Source organism: Hippoglossus hippoglossus, chromosome 19 (assembly GCF_009819705.1).
Source record: "Hippoglossus hippoglossus isolate fHipHip1 chromosome 19, fHipHip1.pri, whole genome shotgun sequence".
Classification (NCBI taxonomy): domain Eukaryota; kingdom Metazoa; phylum Chordata; class Actinopteri; order Pleuronectiformes; family Pleuronectidae; genus Hippoglossus; species Hippoglossus hippoglossus.
In genome coordinates this window covers 14,003,192-14,026,469 of record NC_047169.1, presented here as the reverse complement: position 1 = coordinate 14,026,469, position 23,278 = coordinate 14,003,192, and the positions used below count along the sequence as shown (strand labels likewise).

Sequence of the window (23,278 nt, the reverse complement as noted above, 5' to 3'; positions counted from 1 at the left end):
TTGCCTCCTGCAGCTGCCTCGTCCAGCGTCACGTTGCCTCCTGCAGCTGCCTCGTCCAGCGTCACGTTGCCTCCTGCAGCTGCCTCGTCCAGCGTCACGTTGCCTCCTGCAGCTGCCTCGTCCAGCGTCACGTTGCCTCCTGCAGCTGCCTCGTCCAGCGTCACGTTGCCTCCTGCAGCTGCCTCGTCCAGCGTCACGTTGCCGCCTGCAGCTGCCTCGTCCAGCGTCACGTTGCCTCCTGCAGCTGCCTCGTCCAGCGTCACGTTGCCTCCTGCAGCTGCCTGAACCAATGCTTCTGCTTCCACTTCATTGATTTCCAGGAGAACTTACAGAAAGAAATTGGATTAGCGATTGGTAATTAAGGAAATTAAGTTTGTTTTATTACCCTGTCACTTTATCGTGCAGTTACTATGACCTGCAGTCTGGTGAAGGCCCATCATGATTAGTTCAGCACAATGAGGCTCAACCAAACATTTTGCTCATTGAAGCGTTTCAGAGAAGCTGCTCACCTTCTTTAGCGCTTTCCTTCAACAAAGTCTCCACTGACTGGATGAGTCCCAGGGCTTTCTTGATGGAAAGGTTATCTGGAAACCACTCTAACCCTAACCCAGAAGAAATTAAGAGTGTCAGAAAGTAGCTCAAAAGAAAAGAGAACATTAAATCTTCTTCCCTTACCTCCGATCCATCTTTTCAGTCCATCGATTTGATTTGTTTCATTTGTGCCGCCAACTGGCATGCAAAAGCCTGTGAAGAGAACATACACAAGCTGTTCATCAAATGTTGCAGCGCTCGATGACACGACGTACCACAATTTTGTTTCAGCTAATTGACATTTCAGGAATACAAGCCACTTACTAAAAGACCTTGATATGACTGAAATAATTGAACCTTAACTTTTACATTTGCTACACTCCAGTTCTAATGTCTCACGCTTCGAACAAAAGGAACATGTAAAAACCTTTGGTTAGCCAGGAAGTCAGCACACAAATAAGCAAGGCCCAAACAGCTCCCATCATTTCAGTCACCAAGAGACAAGTGGTACCTGCGTGTTCTCACCAGCTTTTACAGACGTGGTCCAGGAGCCAGCTGTTCCCACTCACAGCTAATTGTCTCTCTCTCTGCTCAGTCGCTCCTCCAAGAGATTCAGCACTTCCTGTCGCAAGCATGGGCCGCAACCAATCAGTGTGTAAAGTTTTACAAATGTAGTATTATCTTTACTTATTTCATACTACGTGTTTTTCCTTGAATGTTGAGCAGAAACTATCATTTTTATTACAATCACTTTTTACAAGATTCATAAAAAGAGAAGAATTGGGATTTAAAACATTTGCTCCTCTCCACACAGCCATGGAGGCATGAAAGGTAAGAAGGCTGCAGCAAAACACAAACAAACAAGTTGAATACAACTGACCAACAGCTTGCTCGGCAGTGGCTCAGGAGGTAGAGCAGGTTGTCCACTAACCATAAAGTTGGTCGTTCAAAACTCAAAACTGTACTGTTTAGAACTTTTAGTGGTCATCAAGACTATATAAATACAGACCACTTACAATTCTTCAGTATTTTTATGAGGGTATTTACCTGTGATAGGTGATATAAGAGGAACATGTTTTATGTGCAACCACAGTACAGTTTTTCACAATGGTAAAACTTCTAATAAATACCCTTAAAACGTATTACCTGTACAAGGAACTACAAAGACTCACACCAATACATGTTGTCCAGCTTTATTTTGCTCACCTTCTCTGTTTAATACTGTTTTATCAACGTCAAACTCGAATAAAAAACAGCCACATAAATTACAGCAGAACAAATATGGATTTTTGGATGTTGATACTGATACCTATATGAGGGACTAAAACACTTCAGATGCCAATATATCGGCCCATATATATATTCCAAAAACTGGTAATGATTCTTAAGATGTCCTTATCAAACCCTTATGAAAAAGAAATGTCATTGAGGGTTAATGTTTTTCATTTTACCTAGTTTAGCCATTAACCATTACAAACTAGAATGGCTAGAGCGCATTATAATGGGGATTTGTGCATGTGTATTTTTATGGCTGCAGCATGGCCCAAGAAAAATGTTCCACTTTGTGGGACAATAAAGTTCATCTTGAACTTGACTTCATGGCAATCCATCCCAAATATCTGAGATTTCACTCTTAACCTCATGATGGCACCAGAAAGGACATAGGGATTCATCGACGTTGGTACAAACTTGAATCACAATTGCTCAAATCACTGTTTGGGTATTTCAGTCTGGACTGAAGTGACGGCATCGACTTACCAACAGACTGGCATTGCTACCGCTTTAGCCAAACCACTTGCATGGCTACATATGTGATCAACCTATAAAATAGGAAGCAGTACAGTATTTGAGATGTTCGATAGCCCTGCACAGTCACACCGGTATTTGCATTAATTAGACCTGCTCAGGTTGAGGGAGTACAAGGCTCTGCTGGAGTTTTTGTGAGGTCACTAACCTCCATATACTGATTAGTAATGATTAACAGTCAAAGCAATTTGAAGCTTTGTGTCTTTAGACTCAACAGGTAGTGACATCTCGTGGTTTGCAAAACTTACAGCAGTCTATAAAGACTGGAGGCCAAAGTTCGGCGACCACAGCTCAATAATGAAACTGTTTCAGTTGCATGTGTACCAAGAATCCTCAATGTCAGTTTTAGTACTTTTATCCAGGAGTGCTGCAATACATATGTTATATCATTTTCTGGGGGAGCTGGAGCCAATCCCAGCTGACAATGAAACAGTACCAGATAAAAACCAGAGAATCAAGATTCAAACTGGGAACCTTCTTGCTGTAAGGCGACACTGCTAACCACCACACCGCCCATCACTATATTGATTTGTATTAAACAGGACCAGAAACACAACGTTCTTGACAGAGAAAAATCCTATAACTTCACGACAGTTGAAAAATGCTTTATTATTATTATACATAAATATAGCAAACATAACTCCACATTTGGAAGGAAATATGTTGCGTATGTGTTGTCATCATCAGTATATTCCATAGGTGTGCTCCTTTCCATCTCTGTATCGGTCCAAGTAGCGTAGCGGCTGCCCATGAGGGAATTTGACCTGTGGAGGGTGGTACACTGGAGGCCGGATGAACTCAAACACTGGCTCCTTCATGTCTGCAGGGAGCGAACAAGACGGCATTATCAATAGAGTCGAAAGTTTTTTTTTTAACCACAAATTCTGGGGATAGAGCAAAGAAGCGTACATCTGCCATGACCCAACACTCAGTGTGCGTGTGACTGCGCGCATTAGCATGACTCACTCAGTGTGTTGTGGAAGGTGTTGGAGACAGATTCATCCCACTGGCACTGGAAGAAGGCCAGGCCTGCAGGCGTCATATTGTCCTGATGCTTTCTGTAGAAATCCACCGTCTTGAATGTTCGATCCACCAGAGAATAGCTGGCAAGGAGAGGCAATACATACTGAGTGTATTGTTTCTATGCCAGACATGAACTCACACGATATAATGTCTGTTACGGAGTTCCTCTGTCCAATGGTGATTAAAAAAAAAAACATTGCCTGCAGCTTTATTAATTTATTCTTAACCTTACGACAAAGGTAAGCTAGAGAATTCCCCTTTAACTGCTTTCAGACATGCACTAAACTCCAGGTAATCTCCTGACTTTATCCAGATCTGTTAGTTTTTTCCTGCCAGCCCCCTGAGAAAAACTCAGGAGAATGTCCAAGCGAGCCCAGAAGAGAATATAGCAGGATAATGTCCAGAGAGTCACCACCAGCAAGTGGGAGTGTAAACGATGCTTCTAACACGCAACAAACGCAAAACTTGAAAAAGAGAAGCCATGAACGTACAAGCTGCTGTAGATGTCAACTTGGAAAGACAACGAAGAAGAAGTCGCTGTCTGTATCTAAAGAGACACTATGTAACTTTTACTGCATAAGCGCCCTCTGCAGCCACAGGTGGTGATTAATTCTGTTGGGCTCAATGTCTTGGTGAGTAAATGGCTTTGAAGTCGAGAACAACAAAGCCTATCTGTCTGTTGAGCCCCATCTGAGGACCGGACTCTGACGACTGAAGCTGTGTCTGAGTCAGGTCCACACGTTCAGGGTGAGGAGTGGGAATGAAAGAGGAAACATTCTCTCTATTCCAGTTAGTGACCCATCAAACTAGTTTTAAAGCTGCTATATTAAAGTAAAACAGTTTCATAGTGTTTTGCGTTAATATACACAGACATGAAAGTGATCCAAATATATGCAGATGATCTCATTTCAAACACAAAAATACTAAGGACACCATCTTCCTCTCTGTGTGCTGATTGAACTTCTCACCATGGCGACGTCCTGTCGTCCTCGCTGAAGTTGACTGGCCCCTCCTGCTTGAAGAGGACGTAAATGTAGCGGTGGAAGCCTGTTCCTCTGGCAGGGAATGGGGGCAGGTAGTGGCACAGCTCCTCTCCAGCCTGCACTGCTCCGCCCGGTATGTTCCCCCTACACACACACAAACACGCAAGCACACAACCCGAACTTTTTAAATATCACCGCATTTATCATAGAACCCCAAATTGCCCGACATAGAAAAGTACTGCCCATGGAGGCACTGTATAAATGTGAATGGGTGAATAGCAGCAAGACTAGAAAAGCTCTATATAAATACAGACCATTTATCATTATTGTAACAACTTCATGTTATAGCCATCTGTATGTATGCCCAATGTGTCACTTTTGTTTCTCTGCTTACTTGTTTCTTGTCACATTATTTCATAAAAAGAGAGGGGAAAAGTACAAGATGGCAGCACCCATATCCAAGATATTTTGTCTTAATTTTTGTGCAATGGGAGGAAGTGGAGCCGCATCGTCCAACTTTATATTCAGTCTATGCAACAGACATACAAGAGGAGAGTCACATCACCAACCCAGCCATAGAAAGATCTGTGAAGTGGCATGTTGGAATACCACTATAGGTGGGACGCAAAAATGTTGCTTAAAAATAAAAGCCCTATTTTTAAGAAAGTTGACCCAAATGCTAATGATCCACAAACAGTGAACCCATCCACCAATGCATTGGAAAATATGTTAGAAAATACTTACACTAGCCAATGGACGTATTCTGCCTCATTATCCAGAAGATGCTCATCTAAAAAAGTATAGAGATAATTTACCACAGTCAGTAAATGCTGATAATCCATGAGGAAGTAAATACCGTAGTAAAAACGTATTTTGTGAAACCGTGCCTCCCATGGAAGCTGATGTTATCATCTAAACCAGCCTGACCTGGACATGTGAGCAGAAGGGTCCACAGGGATCCTTCCTCCGCATCAAAGCTGATCTGAGGCGCAGATGCTGCCTAGACAGGAAAGAAAGAGGAAACAACAGAATCAGAGACACATGAATATAATAAAATACAGATACAGAACATAGAGAGGTAATGTGTTAGAAGAGGCAAAGAGAAAGTTAAACTTCAGCTGGCCTTGACCCTGAGGCTACATCCATACTACCACATGTTCACATCAATTCTTCAATTCGCTCAAACAGAGAAGTTTGGAAACTCTGCCAGTCCTGTTTTAGTTGTAAAGCGCTGGGGCTAGGTTTTAGTCTGAGCGGGCAGAAAAGGAGATGTTTGGAAACGATGATGAAGACACTTAAAACCGCTTGCTGATTGGGTCTTTATGATCACGATGTAGCCTTCACTGATTTGTCAGGCTTCTTTCACATGAGCCTTCAGGAAGAAAACAACCAGACTCAGCCTCGGCTACCAGTGTAGAACGTGACATGGATAATCAATTACAAGCGTCGCGGACCCTATTGTCATTGCTAACAGCTGTTGTGCATTTAATTCTGAATTTTACAATGATACAACTGCAACTACAACTGCATGCCCGTGTTCATGAGTGATCCCGTGATATATGTTTTCAGGTGAGTTAGTATGGACGGGGATTAAAATTGATAATGAGCAAAAATGCTTGTGTGGACAGAGATTGGTTTAGTTTAACACTGTTTAAGTTTCAGTCCTCTAACGTACTTCCATTGGTGTCAGCCGATTCCCATAATGAACTTGGGTGCTGTCCTCCTGGCTATAGGAGATTTTGAGCGACACTTGAGGTAGAAAATAGGCCATGGGGAAGAGATCTCTGAAGACGCCGTAGTGTTCTGCAAGTCTCTTTATCTGAAATGGACCACTGGTCTTCTCCCAGGTTTCCTGAACTCGATCCAGAGGGATCTTAACTGCGGAGGGTAAACAGAATAAAGAAAAGTTAACCAATTTATCTTAACTGCGGTGGGTAAACAGAATAAAGAAAAGTTAACCAATTTATTTACTTACTAATTAAAAACATAATTGGTGAGAATACATGTGAGCTTACAAGTGCGCAGACGTGAAGCCCTCTCCAGCTCAGCATTCTTCTTGTTGTCCTTGATCACCTGCTTTCGCTCCCTCACTTCTTTGATCCTGCAGGGTCGATAGAATGGAAGACCAATGTCCACTAGTTCTGCACCTGCAACCAAACAAAACGCCTTGACACTGTGAAGATGAAGAGGTTTGAACTGCCACAAATTAACACCCCTGAGGATTCACAGGCAACAGATTCCTCCTCGATTTCTCACCGTGATCAGGATCGGCTTTTTCCACGTAGCCCTTGTAAGTCTTCCACCAGACAGATTTGTTCTTTGCCTCCTCAGCTTGTCTCAGGTAGCGAGTGTAGCTGCGATACTTCTCCGTCGACTCCAGGTTTTCAATGTCGATCTCGTCATGTGGCATCGGACCAAGTGGAGGTATCCGTTTGCAAAGGAATGCTGTCATGTTGGAAACAGTTACATGTAAAAACCCATTTGTCATACCTGTGCATTACCACCGTTTTAGAGATTTAAATTCAAGTTTAAATGTATTTGTTTAGTTCATCTACACACAGTCACAATAACAGTGGGTTCTAATATCAGATGAATTGGTATATTTACAGTTTTGCAACTTGGCTTATTCACTTCATCATTTTCTTATTTCTATTTAGAAATTACACGTTTGTATTTTGTGTGTGTGTGTGTGTGTGTGTGTGTGTGCGTGCGCGTGTGTGTGCAACTGTATACATGTGCGTGTGGTCCAGGCATTACTACTGTTGTGGGGACGTGTTTACACAGTAACATTATGGGGGACTTGTTTATTTAAATTATAACATTTAGCTCTCCCTCTAACAAAACGGGGGAACCAAAAACTAAACATTAGTTCTAATGTCGACGATAATTGATATAGGAGACGGACAATGATATCCAAGCTGCCTCTCTTATCTTATCCTTGAGAAACAGAAGTTAAATATAATAAACACGTTAAATGTTTACATTTTTCTATGGGGTTTGGTGACAAGCCTCTCTGCAGGATATGGCCGCATGTAACGCTGGTAAAATGACATACACACACTTCTAATGCAAAACTGAAGCCCGGGTGCGAACTTCCTGAAGTTAAACCCAGTGTAAATTAATCAAATATTGTTACAATACCTGTTGTGACAAACGTCCTGGCATTATTGACCCCTAAATCTGTCCCGGTCCTTAACGCAGTGGAGCAAACTGTGCGCAGCGCCATCTTGGACTGAGGGTTTTTTCCAGAATGTACGGTGGCTGATGGGAGTCAAACGAGTCCATTCACTTTGATTGGTTATTGCGATGCTGACTGGCACTAACAAACAATTACCTTAAAAAGTATTAGAATGATATTTTAAATTTCACCAGTAAAATCATATTGTCACACACATCACATCACACATTTGGTTTTTATTTAAGCGTTGAAGTTTATTCCTTATATTTTGTAGTTGTGTTATTATTTTATATTTTGAACAGTGTGTTTTGTGTGTTCGTGGCTCTATGTGCCTGATATAAGTACAATGCTGCTGTAACACAGGAATTAATAAAATTAAGATAGTAAAATAACCAATATCAATAATTGTGTGACATTTTTATTGAGGGCCATTCAAAGATTATTCTCCACATATTTGATATTAGTCATTTTCATATTCAAAATAAAAAACCTTGAAAAACCAAACAGGACCTGGAAATGAGGGGAAAGAAGTAAAATTAGATTAAATAAAAATAAAAAAACGAATAAATAGATGTAAAGGGAGAGGTAGGACACCTTGTATGGTTAGAAAGCATTTCATCCGCTTGTTTACTTCACGTGACATCAGTAAAAACGAATATCAAACTGAATTCATTGATTGAAATAACCCAGGCAACATCGGTGTTTTCCCGTTGTTCTGCTGTATTACGTGGTTATATATGTTCCCGTGTGTGCTTTCAGTTTCCCCCCACTGTACGTGAATGCGCCATGTTTTTGCGTGTGTCGTCATCAGGGAAGCTTCATCTGACGGTTTTCATTATTCTCAGTCAGATGCTCTGCGCCAATGAAGCTTTGACGTGGTAAGAGAACAACACTGTGTGTGTGTGTCTGTGTGTGTGTGTGTGTGTGTGTGTGTGTGTGTTGTGTGTCTGTGTCGTTAGTGAAACTGTGCGCTAATTCACTCGGTAATAACGAGACCGGTCGTGAAACGTGAACCAGTGTTTGTCCCTCAGAGCCCGAGCTAACGTGAGCTGACCTGACTCCAGGCTAACGTTAGCTTCTGCCTCCACCCAACTTCATGTGGGGGAGCTAACGCTACATCTAGCCAGAGCTTTGTATTAATGCTTTGTTATTCGAACAAAAAATACAGCAAATTGTATTTTGCTTCCTTTTCTTTGCCGTTTTTTTCATGAACAATTACTACATACAAGCTTAAAAGTATGACACTAACACCTTAATACTAAATAATAAAAGTATTTATTAATAATAATAATAATAATAATATTTATTATGATAATACTAATCTCATGTGCAATCCCTTACACTGTATATGCTCACAGTTTATATATATATATATATATAAACACAACAAATTTCCCCATTGTAGTACTAATAAAATACTATCTTATCTAATCAGAGGCAAGTTCCAGGACATGACATACTGATGTGTTCACGTAATTCTTTATTATAATTTTAATAACAATCATAATACAAATAATGCATTTTAGTAATGGGTACCTTTCAAGGACACCTTACAGATATGAAACAATCAAAAACAGCGACATATCAAGATGTGTTCCCTGATGTGTTCCTCTGGGCCTATAGCAGCATAACTATGAGCTGGTGCCAGACAGACCTGAGCCGTCTCTAACCATAAGCTTTGAGGGCTCATATAGGGCATGGTCAGACAGAATAAACGAGGTGGGTTCTGAGGCAAGATGTCACCGGTGACTTGTGGGAGAAAATGTCAGAGACAAGGGGCTGTACAGCTGAAGGCTGCAGACCCCAGAGAGGATAAGTGGGCAGGAAGGTAAATCTGAGAAATCTTGTAATCGTTGCAATTTTGGACAGGTAGCCAGTGTAGTGGTCTGGGGTGATGTGTTCTGCTGATGATCCGGGCAGCTGCATTCCGGACCAGTTGAAGTTTATAGAGAAGCTGATGGGGAAGGCCAGAAAGTAGAGAGTTGCAATATCACATCATGACCAGCTTCTTTATTTTTCCTTTTTTCTCACAGAGGTCTCAGATCTTCTTTGACGATGGAGTCTCAGAACTCAAGCCTAAACTGTGCCATATGCCTGGAGCGTTTCCAATTCCCTGTGACCATCCCCTGCGGACACACCTTCTGTAAGAAGTGCATAACCACCCACTGGGACACCAAAAGCAAGGCCAACATCGGACCTCAGTGCCCCATGTGCAACAAGGAGTTTAACACCAGGCCCATCCTCAAGCGTAACGTGTCCCTGTCGGTCCTGACTGAGGCTGCGAACAGTGGCGGCCCGTCCTGCAGGGAGTCACCCATGAGGGGACACGAAGGGGTCAGAGCCATGCTGCTGTGTGATCGCCATAAAAAGCCTCTGGTTTATTATTGCAGGCAGGATAAAATGTCTGTGTGCTGCGAGTGTGGTATCGCAGAATGTGCGGCCCATGAGAAGGTCTTGTTGGAGACAGAAAGGGAAAATCAAGAGGTATAGTAACACAATGGCAACACGTGTGCTTAGAGTGAAATGAAGAGTCAGTCCAGTTGTAAAACTGATCGTAACTATTTAAAGGCTGAGGTCTGATGTTTTCCTTACAGATGCTGCTGGAGATGAAGAATAAGGAAGTGGGGAAACTCATCGAAGAGACACAGAACTGTATAAAGGACTTGACTGAGCACATCGATCAAGCAAAGGTCAGCTCCACATATAAGCCTGTCTTTATGACCCTGTTCTGACCTGGTAGTAACATCCGTCCTGAGATCCAATCACACATGGTCAGCGCTAAGTTGATTTTTGCTGGACTCCAATGATCTCGGGCCAAACCTTAACAATATGATTAGCACAGTTTTTGTCCTTCACAGACCAGCCGTTAAAACCAACACAAAAACGAAAGTGTTTAAAGACTTTGGACAAAAGTTGCATGAAACCAAACCAGACATCAAGAGTTTAGCTTCCTCAACAAGTGTATTCTCGGGTTTCCCCACTTGAATATGTATTCAGCGTTTGCATCAAATTTAAGTTGTGATTTCCTTGGTACGATTTGCACCTCTTCGTTGTATATGATGCTAGCTGTAGGATTGACACTGCTCTCTCTGAAATCTCTAATCAGTATTTTTGAGCTTCTCAGTGTACATACGTTGATTTGTTTGTAGCCACAATATCAACACTAGATCACCACCTATTGAATGATACTTTTCTTAAATTGGTAAAATCTTTCTTCACAGCTGCACACATTCATTCAGTCAGTCCCCCCTTAACCCACTTCCTCTCTTTCCCTCTCGCTTACGCCGACATACACACAAATATCGTCGTCAAAGTCGGACACATCTCTGAACTCAAACTGGGTTCAATTTGGTCTCGGCAAACACTTTAATACCAGGTGTGAACACAGGTAGTTAACACTGACCATGTGATCGAAAGGCTTCACTATGCTTTAAACAAACTGGCTTAATCAAGGCCAAAGAGAGGGGGAGGTTTACAGAGGAAAAAAATGCACAGCCGTTTGGGTTCTACTTTTTATACCAATAATCTCACAGAAAAATCCTGCTTCACCCCTCAGAGTTCAGATGAAGTTGAAAATCCAGACTGTTTTTCAAGCAGTATTTACTGTCAGTAACAGATCACTCCCTGCAGCTGCCTCACAGTTAAAGCCAACTTTAATGGAAATCAGGCCATTGATTATTCTCCCTGCATGCACACATAAGTTGTAGTGAACTTGCAACAAATGTTCTGGTATTAGCTGACAAAGCTGCAGCTCCAAAACCAGCTCTGATGTATTATTTGTAGTTAGATAAAAGGAAATATTCACCACATGTTCCCGAATTTAACAGAGCAGATGTGTGATTCTGTGTTTCCCCTCTAACAGGTGACTCTTGAACAGACTTCAACCTGGGTCAATGCCAAGTTCTCCACCCTGATGAAAATCCTGGCTGAGAAGCAGGAGGCCACAGAGCTCTTTATCGATGAGCAGAGAGAGGCCACCATCACCGAGGCGGAGGCGCGGTTGGCTGAACTGGAGGAGCATTCCCACAGACTCAAAGAGAGCCAGGACCAGATAGCAGCTGTAAACAACCTCTCTGATACGGAGCTCATCAAGGTTTGAGCTGCTCTCTTTGTACTTCTGCAAAGACCGAGCATTTAGTCAGTGTGCATGAGGTGTGTGTGTGAACGCAAATGTCAGAGGGAGAGCCTCCAGAGTTTCTGCAGACTTTCTGCAACTGCCCCCCTTGTAAAAAGTCTGCAGAAAGTCCAGAAAAGTCAGTGTGAGAACACAGCAGGAGAGTGGGGGGGGGGGGGGGGGGGGGGGGGGTTGATGATGCTTCTAAAATGTAACAGACACTAACATGAAAAAAAGGTAGAAGACGTTAAGAGAGTTTGTGGTGATCAAGACCGATGCCGGTGTCGATATGCCGGTGTCGATATGTGGTCCCTGCAACAGAATTAATATGTTATATCCTGCCTCTGCTTGCTGCACCACCTCTCACCTGAATCCTGCAGAGGATTTGTTGCTGTTGTAAAGGCGCCTGAGCAGAGAACCTCAGGCTGTGTTGTGCATGTGTGACAGACAAACTGCGGGGAAAGCCCGGAGCCAGAATAACCAGAAAGTAGAAGAAAATGTTCCACTTTAAAAAGTTTTTGCTTTGAGTCACTTATAGGACAAGAGAATGTGTGTGTTATCAGTGCAGCCAATATTTTAAAATACCAAAATGAAGATAGAGAAAATGTAGATATTTGATGGATGTGATGTGATAATGTGTCTTGGATATTGTTGCTGTAGGTATAACAGATGTGTGGGTAGTGATGAAGCAAATAAAGGCCTCATATGACCCAGCTAGAGCAAACAAATAAAGTATGTCAAGCTCCTCCTTGAAATGTTCTCTGTATCTCTCCACAGGAATCCATGCTTCTAGAAGTTCCACGTTTGAAGGTCATCCCCACAGATGTAACACCCAACCTTCAAGATCGCTTAAACTGCGTCACCGACATCCTGTCCCGCGTCTCCAAGCTGGTGTCTGAGGACCTGGACAAAGCAGTGAGCACCGCAGTGGCTCAGGACAAAGATGGTAACCTGCCTTCTCGAATGAGGGAGGAAGTTAGTTTCATTTACCAGCAGTTTATTTTTCAGTTTTAGCTCTTGTGTTCTCATTCTCATCACTGGTCGCCAGGTTCTCCTCAGGATAAGAGGCCTGTCGGAGCTGTGGTTCCCAGTCCAGCTGCTCCGTGCCACCCTGGTGGGAATGAGGGCCTCAGCGCGTGTAAGTCTTATCTGATGTTTTTTGTTCAAACTGTTTACCCTCTTACAAGTCATTTGCAGAAGTTGGGCAGTGAAACAAGCTTCTGGGATTGGATTTAGTTGCAAGTAGTTAAAAATAAGGACAGCGAAGGTCACACTGTGTCCCGGTTTTGGTCCTCCTGAGATAAGAGGTTGGAAAAGAAGTATCTTTGGATTTTGTTAGATCTCAGTCTGTACTTCTTTGTCATTACAGACCGATGCTCTCTGACCTTTGACCCCCGCACGGCCAACGGGCACCTGTTTCTGTCTCAGGAGAACCGGAGGGCGGAGCACCTGACGTCTGGGCCCCGGCCCGTGCCGGTTCACGAGTCCCGCTTTGATTACACCTGGCAGGTGCTCTGCTTTCAGGGCTTCACCCACGGGCAGCACTACTGGGAACTGGAGGTGTCCAAGCCCTGGGCCTACCTCGGGGTAAAGACATGTTCTGTACCGACCTACTGTATTGTTTGTGTACTGTTTTGAGAGCGGATCATTAATACTGGGACTGAAACTCAGGAAAATGAATTAACACAGTATCTGAAAATAACATTCTCTAACTAACATTTTGCAGCAATGTAAACACAACTGAGAGTCTACACATTCGAACAGCTCTGTGATATCCTCAAAATGACAATGCTATAATATACAGTATGTTGTTCAATAGGTACAGTGTTTCCCAATTTGACCATCTTCATTTAGCATCGTAGCACCAAAGTGCAGCTGAAGCAGATGGTAACATTGTCTGGTTTGCAAGCATTGCAACTATATCCAGAAGTTGCTATTGTTCGACTTGAATCTGGCCAAAATCGGACACACTAACTGAACAACACGCCAATTTTTCTTTTGATAGTCAGCACTGACCAAAATACAATTCTGTAGAGGAAAGGAAAACTACAGACTAGTGCTGCTGGGTGATCATTCAGTTTTATTATTGAGGTACAATTGTGTATTATTGTGATAATCCTCTTACAAAAATCAGTTGTTAATATTCATTATTCCGAGAAGTATTGTGTGGGGTGTCTTGAAATGTTGTTCAGACCTTCTTGGTCCCTGCAGAAATAATTGTACCAACTAGAATGACGCTCAGTAGAGCACATGCTTCCACCAATTAAGTCCCCTTTTGAAACCACATTTTAATTCACTAGATCCAGATCTTTATTTGCATCGGCACCGAATTTCACACACTCATAAATGTCAGTCCCCTAAACATGACCGATTTTTTTTTCATCAAGATCCATGAAATATTCCCTGAGTGTTGAAAGTGTTGAAAAATGCCTTATCTCACAATCTTATAGAAAGTGAAAAGAAATTCCTGGATCGGCCCCTGGTCCAGGAATTAAGAATTTAATGGGTTCTTCCCTGACCCACACCACATCCCCCCACCCAGTTTAATCCTGTGAACAAACAAACCAACAAATACAGATAAAAACATAATCTCCTTAGCGGAGGTAGCTGGAGCCTGACAAGTCAAATTTGTCCGACATGATCTTTTCACACACATCTTTTGCATTTGTGTTTACACTTTAATGTAAAAAAAATATATATATTTTCTTAATTCAAGACATCTTAGAAATTATTGCTAGTTTTTGTTTTCTAATATATACTGTATATTGGGCATATATTCTTTTAATCCCCAATTTCGAATAGCATCCAAAAATCCACATTGATCGGCCTCTAGTAGTGACATACGTGATTAAGTGTTAGGAACTTGCTCAGCCACCCTACACACAACTTCCCCCCCCCCCGTCTCTCATCAGGTGACATACGAGGCCATCCCCAGGAAGGAGAAAGGCAAGCGGTGTATGGTGGGTATGAACGAACTTTCCTGGAGCCTGCAGCTGGACGAGCATCAGCTCAGCGCCTGGCACAACAGCCGGAAGGAGATCCTGGTGGGCCACTCGCAGCACAGGCGCATCGGCATGCTGCTGGATTACGAGGCAGGGACGCTCACCTACTACGGGGACGGTCAGACCAGGCTGCACGCCTTCCACTGTGCCTTCACCAGGGAGCTGTTCCCCGCCTGCTGGATAGGAGAGGGGGTCAGCATCACCCTGTGCTCCACATGAGCGTACATGTATGGAGACGTGAAGACGGGAGCTCAGTGATAAGAAGCACTATCAAACATGGCCACTATCGGACTCAACAGAGGATCACGGTTAACCATTTAGGAGTTTTTTTTGTCTTTTCACAGTGACTGCCTTTATACATTGTTTTTAGCAGAAGTGACTGTGAGGGGCTTTCTCCCCCAAACTCTAAAGGCCCACAGGGTTTTAGTCTAACGACGGCACTACTTCATTCTCTGTTCTTTCTTCATAGCATGTAGTAAATAAGTTCCAGGTTTAGATAGACGTCTACTCTCAGGTAGAGACGAAGCATCTCCTTCACTCAGTGAGTCAGATCACTGGAGTTTAATTTTGAACAAGGGAATTTATTACTGGAGTTGGGAAAGACACATTCACACATACAAAAAGTCTGCACAGCAAAACAAGTATTAGAAAAAGAAAAGGCCGTTTTTGTAATGCGATGAGAAGCCATCTGTTCACACTATCATCCAAGCTGCCTGAAAATCTGGCAGTTTTCCTGGTACTTCATTTTATTTTGAAACTTCTTATTTTTAAAGTTCAGGTCAATAATGTTGTAATATTACATGAATAAAGACGTAATTAATAAGAAAGGCACAATTTTACAAGGATATAGTCATATTATAAAAATAAGGATTTACATTTTTTGCTCGCTGGAATTCCACCTCTGGAACATACAGTCTATGCTCTGAATCCAAAATCTTGAGCTAATCTCAAATTTCTCCTCCACAAAAAAGGCAACTTCCTCCAAGTCTGTGCAATTCTTTCTTCGGAATAGGCTAAATTTCTTGCACAATCTTTTCAAGCTCCTGTTGAGCAAGTATTTGGTTATTTGTGAAATCCATACTGAAGTATGACTTAACAAGATGCTTCATATTCCTCATTTTAATGCAGGCGAGAGGCAGATCTTCCGATATCCCTGCTCTAAAACCACACGTAGCCTAAAATTACAGCTTTATTCTTGTAATCTCAGATTTGATTTCCTCTCTAAATTGCTGTTATATTTATTGTCATGCACTCATCATTTTTCAGATTCTTTTTTTCTTCCTTATCGTTTCATCTCTTGGCAGACTTCAATAAACGCAAAGATGTGAGCCAGTTTATATTATAATGGAGTCAGTGCATACAGGACAATAACGCTACAGAGAACCTGCTTCATTTAATTTTCCTGTTAAATCTCCTCTCATGTGCTGTAGGTGATGTAAGAGAAACCAAAATGCATAGAACTGTCCATCTTTACTGTAAATGTAAAGCCGCATTATGTTGGGATCTGATCATTAATGCACAAACTAATTGCCCTGCCTGAACTGCGTGAAACCTGTGATGCTGATTGAGTGGTGATGAAATCTGCTGTTTCAACGGAGTCTTTTTTTAAATTTTTTTTTTTATCGTGAGCACATTGAAATCCTAGCTGGGACTTTTGGACTCAAAGGTACTCGAGGCTCAGGACATCCTGCACCATACTTTGAGAAACTGCTGTGGATTTGCACAAGTTGGCGAAAGTGCAGACGGGGACTACTGACTCTGAGGAGGAGCAACAAAAAAAAAAAAGCACATTTCCGGGCCGATTTGGCCGAATGACATTAAAACACAAGTCCTCCTGCTGACTCTGGAACATGTTACATTTGCTCGTGCACTAAAGTGGATTACCATCAGCGTGTGATCGCAACAAAGACAAAAGACAGCTGTGTTCCACATGAATCAAGATCCATTTAATAAAATGCAATCCAATGCACACATTCATCAGTTGAGGTCATGCTTTTTCTTATTTGAGCCATTTCACATGAATTATTCAATAAATTAGTTTGAAATAAATACAGAGGTTTATTATTATTTTACACACAGCCATGACAGAGCGAACAGGAGCCCGATGCATAGCATTCTGAAAGTGCAAATAATCAGCCACGGATGTGCCACAGATAGTTTATAGATTAATGACCACAGAGGAAGGAAGAGTCGACGCTCAGAGATCAGGCTGACCTCAAATGTTTCACAACCACAGAAAGAATAAACATCCTCTAATGGTCCTGTTAGGATGGTGAAAACGCATGTTAGACGAATGACAGGTGAAGCAGGTTGGCGGTGGGTCTGACGAAACAGGAAGTGATATCACTGGGTGACTGCTCTGCTCTTGCACATAAGAGATAATCCCTCCTGGCGGTTTGTCCCTCCCGGTCCTGGCCGCCCTCGCTCTCCGCTCTAATCCAGGATCAGATCTTCACTGCTCTAATATGTGTGGCTACTCTCATCCACTAAAACACATCAAAGTGGACCAGGCCGCCCTGCGAGCCGCTGGCTTTACAAACACTAGTTTTTCCTCTACGTTAGTGTTCTTGAGAAAAATATCTCACTTTTAAAAGTCTACATATTAAAAGCCTGTACACACAAATGATAGAAAAATAAAAGACTGCATTCAGCTTGACTCTGGATAGGTTAGCAAAGAAACATCATTCGGTTCAGTTTAGTTCAATAAACAGTCAGAGAAGATTCAAAATGAGCTGAATCCAGAGTTTAGAGTGGCGGCAATGATTCTTGTGACACTTACAAGGCAATAAATGCTAAAATAGCAGGTCAGGTCACAAAGTGTTTCTCAACTACATTGAAAAAAGTCCCAAAATCCAGACCGTCTTTGGCCTGAACAAACTTCTACTGGTCTCCCTCGTGGTGCTACTAATACTTGTCCCAATCTCAATGCTTCTGAGAAGAAAGAAGCTCATGAATAAATCTAAATTATTAAGGAATGTGAAAGGTTTAGGCTGAGGTGAGAAAAGCAATGGAATGAGAGATGGGTAAGACCAAAGACGATGAATTGGAAGGAGACTCGGAAGACGAGAGGGAGGAGAGAGAGGATGTTAAAAAAATTTACTTTGGCCTTTTTGATGCCAAGTTAATAGAAGGGGAACCAAAGTGATCGAGAAGGAGAAATGAGAAACAGGGTGAGGGTGCGATCGAGCAGGTCTACTGGTTCTTCTTGTCCTCTGGGGGGGAGTAGGGAGGAGGCTTGTCCTACGGAGAGAAGGGAAAATCTCATTTGGAGACAACAGAACCACAGAGTAAGCCACTGTGAGCATGTTTAAGCTTGTATGAGCTTTTCACACACATGTCACCACAGACACCATGAAAACAAATGGTACCTGTTTGTTAGTTTGTGCTTTGGAGTTGTTTTGTCCAGGTGCTGAACTTTAAACATTTCTATTCTGGGAATTTCTATTCAAAAATACCTTGGTGCGAAGGCTAAAATAATTATTTAAAAGGTATTGTTAAAGTTTTTACAAGTGTTACTGGTGAAAAACGAAGGAGCCAGTGGGCGGATCGTTTTTGGGCCAACCTATCCCAGGATTTATTGGGCGCCAGAGTCGAAGCCAACTATGAGGTTTGCAGCTCAGAGTAATCAAAGCTAACAATGCTATAGTAAGGGCAGAAAAGCTGGTGACACAAATGAAAAATCCAAATGAAATTTATAGTCCTTCAAATGGACTTAACTTTCAAATGCCCTTGTAAAAAGAAGATAATCAATAACCCACAGCCTCTGATTAAAAGATAAACAACACTTATTTGCTCCTATTTGACCTTTGTTTAAAAAAAAAAAGCAGCCTTGGACCGATATGTCTGAGAACTGGTGGATAAATCAGTCAAGAGCGATGGAGAACAACTTACATGTGGCAGGTACACATGTGTGGGAGGCAGCGTGGCACTGCCAGCGCTCGCTGCTGCCTCTGCTGCTTTAGCCTCCGCTGAGAGAGAGAGAGAGAGAGAGAGAGAGAGAGAAGGGGTTTTAATTAAACATAGTATACCATAATCAAGCCTGAAATGCCATGGGTGCAGTAAGACAGAGGGAAAGAGGAGTGCAGACAAAATGAAAGTGAGCTTTTTCTACCACCCCTTCACTGGTTTGCTCATTGTATATCAGTTTGTTTAGTTGATATCTCCGTGACAACTAAAACAATATCCACTGTGTTCCACTGCTATGACAAACATTGATAGCTCCCATGACCAATTCCATATTTTTTTATTCTAAATGAATAAAAATCATCAACTTGGACAAACATTTTAAAATATCAATATCGCAATATCGTCATATTTTCACAGCCTCAATAACAATAAATGAATGTTGAAAGTGAATTACTCATTACAGGTGAATTAATGCATAACTGTCACCTAAACTGAAATTGTATCTGTTTTGTTATATTGCATTGCTGAGTATGATCTGGCCTTTCTATGATTTGCTAATTTTGCATTTATATTTTATTAAGCACCTTGAAACTCTGGTTTATATATATATATATATATATATTATATTATATTATCTCAAAAGCTAAAGAAGATGAAATATTTGCAAAAATGTAATCAGTCTAAGAATTTAAAAATGTATGTTAATTCTAATTTTTTTAATTTAAAAAAGAGTTTAAACTCTTTTAAATTACCTATAGTAACTATTTTTTCATTTTGAGTCAGTGTGACCAGTGCAGTGACACCTCAAGTGGGCTGGAGCCGATCAGTCAGAGCCTCTCACCTGCTGCTGAGGAGGGAAGGTCTGGGTCGTGAGGCGGCTGCTGGCCCAGAGGAGCAGAATATGGAGGTGGAGGTATGTAGCCGGCGGAGGCATCAAACGCTGGAGGGCTGGGGTAGAATCCACCTGAGCAGCACCAACACAGAAATGAGAATTAGCAGGGGGGCTGTGAACACATGGAGATCTCTCTTAAGGGCTGCATAAATTACAGCTTCTACCTGGAGGAGGAGGGTTGGGGTAGGAGTAACCAGGTGGAGGGGCAGACGGGTACATCCCGTTAGCGGGGGGAGGAGGGCAGGCGTAGGCACCGTTGGCCATGTAGGGGCATCCGCCGAAGTCAGAAGTCACTGGCTGACCTCTGGATGCTGAGAAACACGTGACATGAGGAGACGTCAAGTGAAGAAACAACAGGAGAAAATACCGCAGACGTTTATGATGCTGTTAGAGTTGGTTTGTCATCGTACCCTGAGCTGCCACCTGCAGCATGTACTGGCCAAACTCTATTGCTCCTCCAGCAGCAAAGACAAACTTGAAAGTAGCACTGCCCTCCCAGCCACCTGTAAGTGAAATAATAATACAATAAGGAATCTGTTGTACTTAATGTGTAGTCAACAAACTAACAGTCAGACAATAGGGTGTGTTAATGCACCACTATAACCTAGGTTACACAACTCGTATGCCTACCTCCAGGCTCTGCGTTGACAGTGCCCTTAATGTAATTGGCTCCCAGTACGGGTTGCTTGACCTCGCAGCCCTTCATTAGGTAGAAGGGCATCATGAAAGACTGCAGAGCATCACGGCCTTTAGCCAAAAAGATCACCTGAGGGGAAACAGTGGAAAATAACATCATCTCAACGTTCACATGAACTTCAAACGCAGCCTCCACTTTCCCCTACCTCAACCTCTGCAGGTTGTTACCTCCATCAAGGAGAGTATGTTTTAATCCCAGTCTATATGTTTGTTGCTCTGGCCCCAAGTCTTCCTCACAACAACTGCTTTCATCCCCCTCTTCTCGTCTAAAAACTAAAGAGGACCAAGCTTTCCCTGTTGCTCAGGAATAGTCTCCAATCCCACTATTGACAATTTTAAATGTAATCGGTTGTCTCTCTTTTTATCTCATTAACTTTTATCTTATGTGTCTTCAATTGCATCTCCCCCCCGCACTGTCTTTACTTTCTCTTTATCCATTGTTTTTCCTTTGCCATGTTTGTAAAGCCCTTTGGCTCGACTCATTTTGTTTGTGCTGAACCTGATTCAACAGAGAATAAGACATCTGGCTCTTGTCTCTCACCCTGTATGGAGTTAGGTAGATGCTGCCCTTCTTGCTCTTTCTGAAGGCTTCGGGCAGCCTGTCCGCGTCACAGAAAACCAGCTCCACGTTGTCATAGTTCATCAACAGGCTGAGGACAGAAATGGACATGAGAGAACAGGAGAGAACAATTTGATCAGGGAATTTTTTTCCCCCCCAAGAGGTACGATAAAATATAATATTTCTATTTCATTGCATTTTCAGTGTACAAAAATGACATGTACTTAGATTGGGTTTTTGTTTGATTTCTAATTCTACCTTAATGAGATCAATTGTGCAACTTTCCCGTCACTAAACATGGCCCGTCACTTACTGTCAGTAAACAGTGGAAGGATTAGGTTTACATGCTATCCAGTGACAGAGCTTACTACTGGTTCTGGGTCAGCTGTAATAGGTTTATTTCTTTACACTTTAATGTATCATGTAAACTGCAGGGAGTCAATTTCCCACAGTTAGTTGTGGTGAGTTAGTTGGTCCTTCAAAAGCATGAACTGCTGCTGGTCTGACCATAGCTAGGACCTGCTAGTGCTAGCATCCACTGTTATTGACAATTATTGATATTATGTCCTGACTCTCAGACCGTTGAATTCGACGTTTGCACTCAACCCTCTCTTCTCCGATCTGCTCGTTTTGTGTTATTTTATGTATCATCACCTGACATCAGATTTGTTTACCTATGGCTGTATTGTTCTTACATGTACATACTTTGTTCATCATGGTTGTGTGGCTATTGAATGGACATCTGGTGTATTTATCTACGGTTTCATTTGTACCCGCATCACAAGACTCTTTCATTGTTAAAAAGCTTATTTACCCTTCCTTCTTTAATGTTAATGTTGCACATTTGATATGGTGTTGGTGCTATATTATCATTTTTGTAGGAGACATTTATTGCACTTCTGTCTGTCCTGGGAGCAAGATGAGGTTTCTATGTTTTTATTTATCCTCTGCTTTTTATAGCAGAGGATATTGCACCTTGTTAAGCCCTAGGAGGCTAAATGTGATTTGTGAATATGGGTTGTACAAATAAAATGATTATTCCTTGTAAATGAATATATGATTTAAATATTAAACTTCACTTTGTATTTATAACAGTTTCAGCACATTTTAATACCAGAGCAAAATGTTCACAACATGTGCTTGTGCAATTTTAAATATAGAAAATAGAAAAAAATTGGAAACAAAAATTAAATAGAAAAATAGAAAATACTATAGGAAAATAAATGTTAATGAACAAAACACAACAGAAGAGGCCTGTGAGCAGGTGGTGAGACATTAAGCAACGCAGCAATAAATACTGACACATTCTCTTGATTCAATAACATAATGCACCGACACGTTAAATCCACTACGAAGTTTAAATCACGTAGACATTTGTGCAATCGTGTGAAACCTGGTGATATAACAGGTTGAAGGCCATGTTTGAGTCCCACGCCCGGTTCCGACTGGACAGACGTCACATTGAATGTAGCCCCACTTCGTGTACATTTAATATCGTCTTCTACGATATCGCCCTCGTTGGTCGGACTTGTGCGTGACAAGCGATAAAAGCACCAGGCTGTGGTGAACCGGGTGTGCGGGGCTAACCGTGAGATCGTGCTGCGTGTATTAGGAAAAGCTGCCATGAATATAAAGCATCTATCGACGAGTAAAGAAACATGTCGACTTTGCTGTGACGTCCTCCGTGTGGAACCTGTCGGGCTGTGGTTGAACCGTTAGCCGCTAGCTAGCACCTCGCAGTCGCAGCTAGCGTTACCTCTCACTGTTGTTGATGATGACTCCGCCGGACTCCGACTGGTTCTGGTTCAGACTCATGTCGTCGGCCCTCCCTCCTCGCTCCCCACAGACGTGAAAGAGGAATGAAAGCGACGGGGTCGAGTTCCCTGCGTGATGAACCGTATCTCCAGGCCTGTGCGATGCCTCCTCCGGGGCCTGTGGCTCTCAACATTCGTTTCGGTACCTCGCTATGGGACACGCCCTCCGCGCTGTCACCCAGAAGCAGCCTTCCACTCCGCCAGTCCTGACTGGCAGGCGGACTGGTCTGTCACTGGAGGAGGGACTTCCTCCGAGTATAATACACACGACGTCACATCCTCACCTCAGTCCAAACCCTCTCCTCGCTTTTAGAAGCATCATCTCAGGCGGAGCTAACGGGGCTAGCACACTGTTCATACAACGAGCTAACCACACCTGAACGCTGCATAGCTTCCTGAGTTAAGTAGCTAGCCACTCTTTCCACCTTTAACCGAAAGAGATGGCAACCACGGACCCTGCTCCTGTCCTTCACCACGGACGAGAGCAAGGCACCGCCGAGGCTGTGCACATGCGGGAACAAGATCAGGGGGCAGATACCCACTACTGTCAGTTCGACACGTGCCTCGGGCTGGAGCACGCCCGAGAATCGCTAGCATCCCCGGGCACCAGGCTAGCTTGTTAGCGGTGGATCTTATGATGGGGGCAGCCGTCCACAGGAGTTAGCGGAGGGCACCCAGAGAAACACCATCCCCTCGGGAGCCAGCTGGGGGGGGGGGGATCAGCTCGACGCCGTAGCACCGCTCAGAAAGAGGCGCGTTACCTAGTGCCCCTAT

At 42.7% G+C, this 23,278-nt stretch overlaps 3 protein-coding genes across 3 annotated transcripts; 1 reads left to right on the top strand and 2 right to left on the bottom strand.

Moving 5' to 3' along the window:
- Positions 1 to 2,926: 2,926 nt before the first annotated feature.
- mrpl38 (mitochondrial ribosomal protein L38) lies at positions 2,927 to 7,593 on the bottom strand. The gene is made up of 9 exons (XM_034571251.1): positions 7,485 to 7,593; positions 6,600 to 6,788; positions 6,359 to 6,490; positions 6,019 to 6,221; positions 5,271 to 5,343; positions 5,088 to 5,133; positions 4,329 to 4,487; positions 3,304 to 3,440; positions 2,927 to 3,157 (listed from the first exon to the last, which is right to left on the bottom strand). The coding sequence occupies exons 1-9, from the start codon at positions 7,567 to 7,569 to the stop codon at positions 3,021 to 3,023; spliced, it is 1,161 nt and encodes a 386-aa protein (XP_034427142.1). The 5' UTR covers positions 7,570 to 7,593; the 3' UTR covers positions 2,927 to 3,020.
- A 688-nt stretch (positions 7,594 to 8,281) lies between these two features.
- Positions 8,282 to 15,017, top strand: trim65 (tripartite motif containing 65). The gene is made up of 8 exons (XM_034571079.1): positions 8,282 to 8,399; positions 9,555 to 10,005; positions 10,116 to 10,211; positions 11,384 to 11,614; positions 12,413 to 12,581; positions 12,684 to 12,773; positions 13,005 to 13,222; positions 14,548 to 15,017. Exons 2-8 carry the CDS (start codon positions 9,577 to 9,579, stop codon positions 14,854 to 14,856), a joined length of 1,542 nt encoding a protein of 513 aa, XP_034426970.1. The 5' UTR covers positions 8,282 to 8,399; positions 9,555 to 9,576; the 3' UTR covers positions 14,857 to 15,017.
- Positions 15,018 to 16,564: 1,547 nt separating this feature from the next.
- On the bottom strand, positions 16,565 to 22,707 carry wbp2 (WW domain binding protein 2). Its single transcript, XM_034571084.1, has 8 exons — positions 22,447 to 22,707; positions 20,673 to 20,781; positions 20,066 to 20,201; positions 19,846 to 19,938; positions 19,600 to 19,746; positions 19,385 to 19,507; positions 18,529 to 18,605; positions 16,565 to 17,877 (listed from the first exon to the last, which is right to left on the bottom strand). Exons 1-8 carry the CDS (start codon positions 22,503 to 22,505, stop codon positions 17,830 to 17,832), a joined length of 792 nt encoding a protein of 263 aa, XP_034426975.1. The 5' UTR covers positions 22,506 to 22,707; the 3' UTR covers positions 16,565 to 17,829.
- Positions 22,708 to 23,278: the final 571 nt, after the last annotated feature.

Excerpts from the sequence above, each read along its gene's own strand:
- mrpl38 (XM_034571251.1), bottom strand. The coding sequence starts at position 7,569 with ATGGCGCTGCGCACAGTTTGCTCCACTGCGTTAAGGACCGGGACAGAT. Across the intron at positions 6,491-6,599 it reads AAAAGCCGATCCTGATCACG|GTGCAGAACTAGTGGACATT; the intron begins GTGAGAAATCGA and ends GTTTGGTTGCAG. Across the intron at positions 5,344-6,018 it reads ATCGGCTGACACCAATGGAA|GCAGCATCTGCGCCTCAGAT; the intron begins GTACGTTAGAGG and ends TTTCCTGTCTAG.
- trim65 (XM_034571079.1), top strand. The coding sequence starts at position 9,577 with ATGGAGTCTCAGAACTCAAGCCTAAACTGTGCCATATGCCTGGAGCGT. Across the intron at positions 12,582-12,683 it reads AGTGGCTCAGGACAAAGATG|GTTCTCCTCAGGATAAGAGG; the intron begins GTAACCTGCCTT and ends ACTGGTCGCCAG. Across the intron at positions 13,223-14,547 it reads AGCCCTGGGCCTACCTCGGG|GTGACATACGAGGCCATCCC; the intron begins GTAAAGACATGT and ends GTCTCTCATCAG.
- wbp2 (XM_034571084.1), bottom strand. The coding sequence starts at position 22,505 with ATGAGTCTGAACCAGAACCAGTCGGAGTCCGGCGGAGTCATCATCAAC. Across the intron at positions 18,606-19,384 it reads CCTTCCCTCCTCAGCAGCAG|CGGAGGCTAAAGCAGCAGAG; the intron begins GTGAGAGGCTCT and ends TCTCTCTCTCAG. Across the intron at positions 17,878-18,528 it reads CACATGTGTACCTGCCACAT|GACAAGCCTCCTCCCTACTC; the intron begins GTAAGTTGTTCT and ends TTCTCTCCGTAG.